The sequence below is a fragment of the Pinus tabuliformis genome, chromosome X (genome assembly GCF_031772625.1).
Source record: "Pinus tabuliformis cultivar Carrire ecotype Pingquan chromosome X, CPIR1, whole genome shotgun sequence".
NCBI classification, from domain to species: Eukaryota; Viridiplantae; Streptophyta; class Pinopsida; order Pinales; family Pinaceae; genus Pinus; species Pinus tabuliformis.
Window position 1 is genome coordinate 559,128,075 of NC_142308.1, and position 5,625 is coordinate 559,133,699.

The 5,625-nt window shown below is 44.5% G+C and overlaps 1 protein-coding gene across 1 annotated transcript; it reads left to right on the top strand.

Moving 5' to 3' along the window:
• Nucleotides 1–326: 326 nt before the first annotated feature.
• On the top strand, nucleotides 327–3,839 carry LOC149141246 (uncharacterized). The gene has a single exon (XM_089451197.1). The coding sequence runs from the start codon at nucleotides 327–329 to the stop codon at nucleotides 3,837–3,839; it is 3,513 nt and encodes a 1,170-aa protein (XP_089307323.1).
• Nucleotides 3,840–5,625: the final 1,786 nt, after the last annotated feature.

The following is a 5,625-nucleotide window of genomic DNA, read 5'->3' on the forward strand; positions in this document are numbered from 1 at the left end:
AAGATTAGAAAATGATAGCAAAGGACTCAGAGATTTTATACAGGACAACCACTTAATGGACATTCCAACCACCAATGGGATTTTCACATGGACCAACAAGCGCAGTGGTGCCAATCATATTGCCTCTCGGCTTGACAGGTTCCTCCTCTCAGACAATGCAATCCATCTAGGAGGAGACTTCAATGCATCAACTTTGCCACACGGAGGTTCGGACCACTGGCCCATCGTGCTTCAATGGTCTCGGCCCAGCACAAGATGCAATAGGCCCTTCCGCTTTGAAGCATTTTGGCTCACAAACGCTAAGTTCAGGCAGATAGTAGAAAGGCATGGAAGTCCTACAGGCCACCAGAAGGAGCCAAAATGTTTCAATTCCAGCAAAAGTTGAAAAACCTAAAGCAAGTACTCAAGAATTGGAACAAAACTCAATTTGGCAACATTCAGGAGGATCGACAAAGGTTGGAAAAGCAAATGGAAGCACTTCAGCAAGTTATCATCAAAGAAAGCCACATAGAGGAATAGTCCCAACAAGAGCAAATCCTTTGGCATCGATTAGAAGAACAGAGAAAGCAAGAAGAAATACACTGGCGACAGAAATCACGAATCAGCTGGCTAAAAGAGGGCGAAAAGAATACAAATTTTTTCATAGAACAGCTCTTCAACGGCGCATGTATAACAACATCACATTCATCAACAACCAACAAGGAGAGCGAGTCGAAGCCCACGAAGACATGGAAAAGGAATTAACTCATTACTTTCAAGACATCCTTAAAGAGCCAGAAGGAAACAGGGACGCAGAAATCAGAGCCATCACACAACATATTCCCAGAATAATAACTGATGAGCACAACAACAAATTACTTCAGCCCACATCCCTAAAAGAAATTGAAGAAGCGATGAACCAGCTCAAGGACGGAAAAGCCCCGGGGCCAGACGGTTTTACTGCCAATTTCTACCATGAATTCTGGGAGTTAATCAAAGAAGAGGTCTGGGAGCTGGTGGAAGAATCAAGAAGCATGCATTGGATTCTTCCAGCCCTCAATACTACCTTCATCGCACTAGTTCCCAAATGTGCTGAACCGAGCAAGCCCGAAAGCTATAGACCCATTGCTTTATGCAATGTCATATACAAGCTTATCTCTAAGGTCATCGCAAATCGGCTCAAACCACTTCTACCCTTACTCATTTCATCGGAACAAACAGGATATGTTGAAGGGAGGCAAATCATGGATGGCATCGTCTTATCAAATGAGGTGATTCATTCACTCAAGATACTAAAAAAGCCAGGTATGCTTCTAAAACTAGATTTATCCAAAGCATTTGACAAGCTCAGTTGGAACTATATACAAAAAGTGCTTATAGCTTTTGGCTTCAGTCATACTTGGACAAGATGGGTCACCAATTTGATCTCCTCTCCAAGCTTTTCTGTTCTGTTAAATGGTTCTCCTTCTCATCCTTTTCGGCCTTCCAGAGGCATAAGACAAGGGGACCCATTGTCGCCTTTCCTCTTTGTTCTTATGGCAGAAGGGCTAGGTAGATTGCTAAAGGCAGCCGTCTCCACTCAAATGCTCAAAGGCATCTCTGTTCATGGCCTTCCCCCCCAATCCCACCAACAATTTGTTGACGACACCATGCTCTTTGGCCACCCATCCTCGCAAGAAGCCTCTGTCTTCAAATCCCTGCTCTCTATATTTTCCAAAGCTTCAGGTACCTCCATCAATGCGTCGAAATCTCAGCTCTATTTCTTTAATACCCCCCTCTCCACTCAAAGGAACATAGCTCGAATTTTGCAGTTCACTATTTCCAAGCTTCTGGCGACCTACTTAGGGGTCCCCCTGGCTGCTGCAGCTATCAAACACTCCTCCTGGCAGACTCTTTTAGATAAGCTTGAATCCAAACTCTCCCTTTGGACCTTCCAAGCTCTCAATATTGCCAGCAGGCTAGTCCTGATCAAATCGGTCCTTCAAGCCATGCCATTGTACCTCTTTTCACTGTTGGCCGCACCTAAATGGGCTCTTAAATCTATCCGCAATCTCCAGCGTAACTTCCTCTGGGGATCTTCTGGCCTGAACAGAAAATGGGCGCTCGTAAATTGGCAAGATGTCTGCAAACCCAAAGCTGATGGAGGCGTGGGACTTCGAGACCCTTTACAGAGCAACAATAATATGGGAGCTCGAATGTGGTGGAATTGGATCACTAAGCCCAACGCACCATGGGCCAAACTATGGCAAGCCAAATATGCACCAGGCAGTCAATGGAATGATTTAATTAGAATCAACTCCACTACTCAAGGATCACCTATATGGAACGCAGCGAAACCTCACAGCAAATTCATTCAAGAGCATAGTTTCTGGGAAATACATTCCGGTACTACAACAAGATTTTGGGAGGACTCGTGGCAGCAGCTCCCCAAGCTTGCCACAGTATTTCACAAGCCTTTCTGGCAAGAGCAGATGCAGCAAGCACACCTCACTCAAGTCAATCAATTTTGGCAACATTCTGCAAGCACCGACTACAGAAACTGGAAGAAGGCCAGTCTCTGGCAAAATGATTGGCAAGGAGAAACATATGAGGACATAGAGCAAGAATTATCATTCAGGAAAATTCGATACTCCACTCTACAGGATCGCCTTAGATGGGGCCATAAGCATAAAGGTACATTTACCACTAAAGAAGCCCACCAGCTCAGATACACTGGAAACCAGCTCAACAAGGACCAAATCTGGGAAAAGATTTGGCAACCAGGAATTTGGCCCAAAATCTCCACTTTCTTATGGCTGCTCAGCAAAAGAAGAATACTCACTTGGGACAACCTGGTAAAGCGCGGATTCGTGGGGCCATCAAGATGCCCGAATTGCAATATTCACTCTGAGACAATCGGACATCTCATGGAAACCTGCCCGCTAGCTGAGAAAATATGGAGGAAAGTTGAGAGCTGTAACATGAGATCAGAAGCCAGAACAGAAGACATAGCCGAGAACTTAAGGAATTGGGTTACTTCCCCCTTCAAGAGTCAGCTTCTCAACTCTCTGTGGAGACTCTTACCAGGATTCATATACTGGACTCTTTGGAAAGAAAGAAACCACAAAATTTTCAACAACTCTTCCCGGCCCATTGAAGCCTTATGGTTAATCCTCAACAAACAGCTGCAAGAAACTCTGGCCCTCAAATCCTGGACAGATGCGGATATGCCAGACTCCCCATTGGAATGCCGGATCCTGAAGGCTTGGAACATAAACCTCTCAGCGATACAGAAAGAAGGCACCCGATCCTCTAACAGCAGCGCCTCTCCTTCCAGCAAGTCACCTCCAGCTTATGCCACCTATAAGTTAAACTTCGATGGGGCAGCCAAAGGTAATCCGGGGCTCGCGGGTTATGGAGGACTCTTTCGAAATCACACAGGGGAAATAATGCAGATTTTCTATGGCTCGTTGGGTAAAGATACTAATAATGTAGCTGAATTAGAAGGCTTATGGAGGGGCTTATGCCTTGCAGAACAGAATAACTACTTCCCTTTGGAAGTAGAAGGAGACTCCTTAATCCTTATCAGTGCTGCCCAAAGAATCCAGGCAAGTATGCCCGCGGTCAAGGTCGCCACAAGCTGGAGACTATTAAGCAGGCTGGAATCTATGGAGGAAAAGCTACAAACTCCCCAAAGTTTAACGTTCAAGCACGTACGAAGAATAGCGAACAAGGTGGCTGATAGATTAGCCAACCAAGGTGCTTCCCACTGTATTCTTTACTTTGCAGGTCTACTGGATACCTCAGAAGATGATAAGCTCAACAATGACTGCATCTCTCTGGTGAAGAAGGATTTCATCATCCCGGATGCGGGTGCATAGGGGATATGGTAATGGCACGCACCATCACGTGGGCAGGTGGCATGCCTACGGTGTCCGATGGTACCACGAGCAGCAGGGTATTAACCTGCTTGAATGCAGACGGCCGACGGCATTAATGCCTGTCTACTCGGCTCGAGGGAGAAAGATGGTTTTCGATGCAGAGAAAAGTTTAAAACAGAGCAAGCTGGATCGACAGAAGAATATGTGCGCACATTGCAGTGAGACCCTGCTCCGCTCAGACGGAAATGGGAGTGAGAATCTGAGGGGTATTCCGCCGGTTTATGAGCCTGGTAAGCACACCACCTGCAACGGTGTGGAGCTGAGGGCGCTGGTGTTGGTTCTTGCAGCTGTAGGAGCTCAGAGTGCTTGTGTTGGTTTCCAGAGAGGAAGGAGTGCTGTAATGCCGAGGGAAAGGCCGCGAATGGGTAGCCGAAGAGGGGGAATTAGAGGCAGGGCCCTCCCGCAGCAGAACGATTATAATTCACCCTCTTCCTCCATTGAGGTAACGTCGCTGCCTCAGAGATTTCAGGGCAGCAATGAGGAGGAGGGAGGGCATAATGGCAGAAGCCCAAATTCTGAAGAAGGGCAGATGGAGCTCCCAATGCTCAGGTATCGGCTCCCTTGCCCTCAAGTTAATTCCACTTTGGTTGTTTCTATAATGATAGAGCCTGGCGTCACTCAGAACATGGAGGCCGAGCCTCGGCCGGATGGGCAGCGCTCCAGCAGAGAAGAATCTCCAATTGCGTGCCTTCCGGTTGGAGCTGGAACGGGTTGGTTGGCACCTGGACGTGAACATGGGCCGGATCTTGAGCGCCCAGCAACCAATTTCGACCCGGACGCTGGCCCTTCTACGCATGCTGGTTATTCACTTGCTGGTTCGAGTAGGCCAGCCCAAGAGGGAAGCCCAGACGCGGTCATCCAGCTTTCTGACTCCGAGGACACGCTCCGTTTCGGGTGCCGAGTTGAAGAGGCGCCCCAGACTACTGAAGATGATTGAACTCGCCCCGGTAATCTCTGCTATTTTTGTTGGGATTTCGTTGTATAACTCGGCTAAGTGGCGGCATTATCTCTGTCAATGTGTCAGCTGTAATGTTCAGGTATCAATTGTAATTGTTCAGGTGTCGATTGTCTTTGTCCAGCTGTATGTTTGTCTTTGTCCGGGTCAATCCAAGGCCCTGGTGTCTGTTCAGTTAATACATGTTATGTAATTGTGTCGGCAATGGTCAAGCAACAACTCCAAATTTGAACTTTTCAATTTTCGAACTGATAGCAGGGCAAGGCAAGGGCTGACAGGCAAAATTTCTTAGCCTTGCCCAATGTACTCTATTTTGTATCTTTGTTTTGTACGATAATAAAATTAGTCATATTCAGAAAAAAAAAATTAATAGTTTTAATATAAAATTAAATAGTCTTTTATATACTTACTTTTCTGGAAAACAAAATAAAATACCTTGACTCAACTATTAGTCTAACATTTAACATTTATCATTTACTTTTATATCTGAAAATTTATTTTCTATAAATATGTGTTTACTTTTATATCTTAAAATTTCTTATCTATAAATGTGTTTGACACTAATCACTTAATTTTAGTTCTTAGTTCCTGACATGATTTTTAAATATGTATAATTACTTTATTTTTGAAATAAAATTATATGTGTTATCGTTAAAAGATATTAAAAAAATATATATTTTTCTATTAATTATATATAATCATTTTAAATAAAAGAAATAAAATAATTTTTCATTATAAATATATATTTTAAAGTTTTTAATATAAAATTAA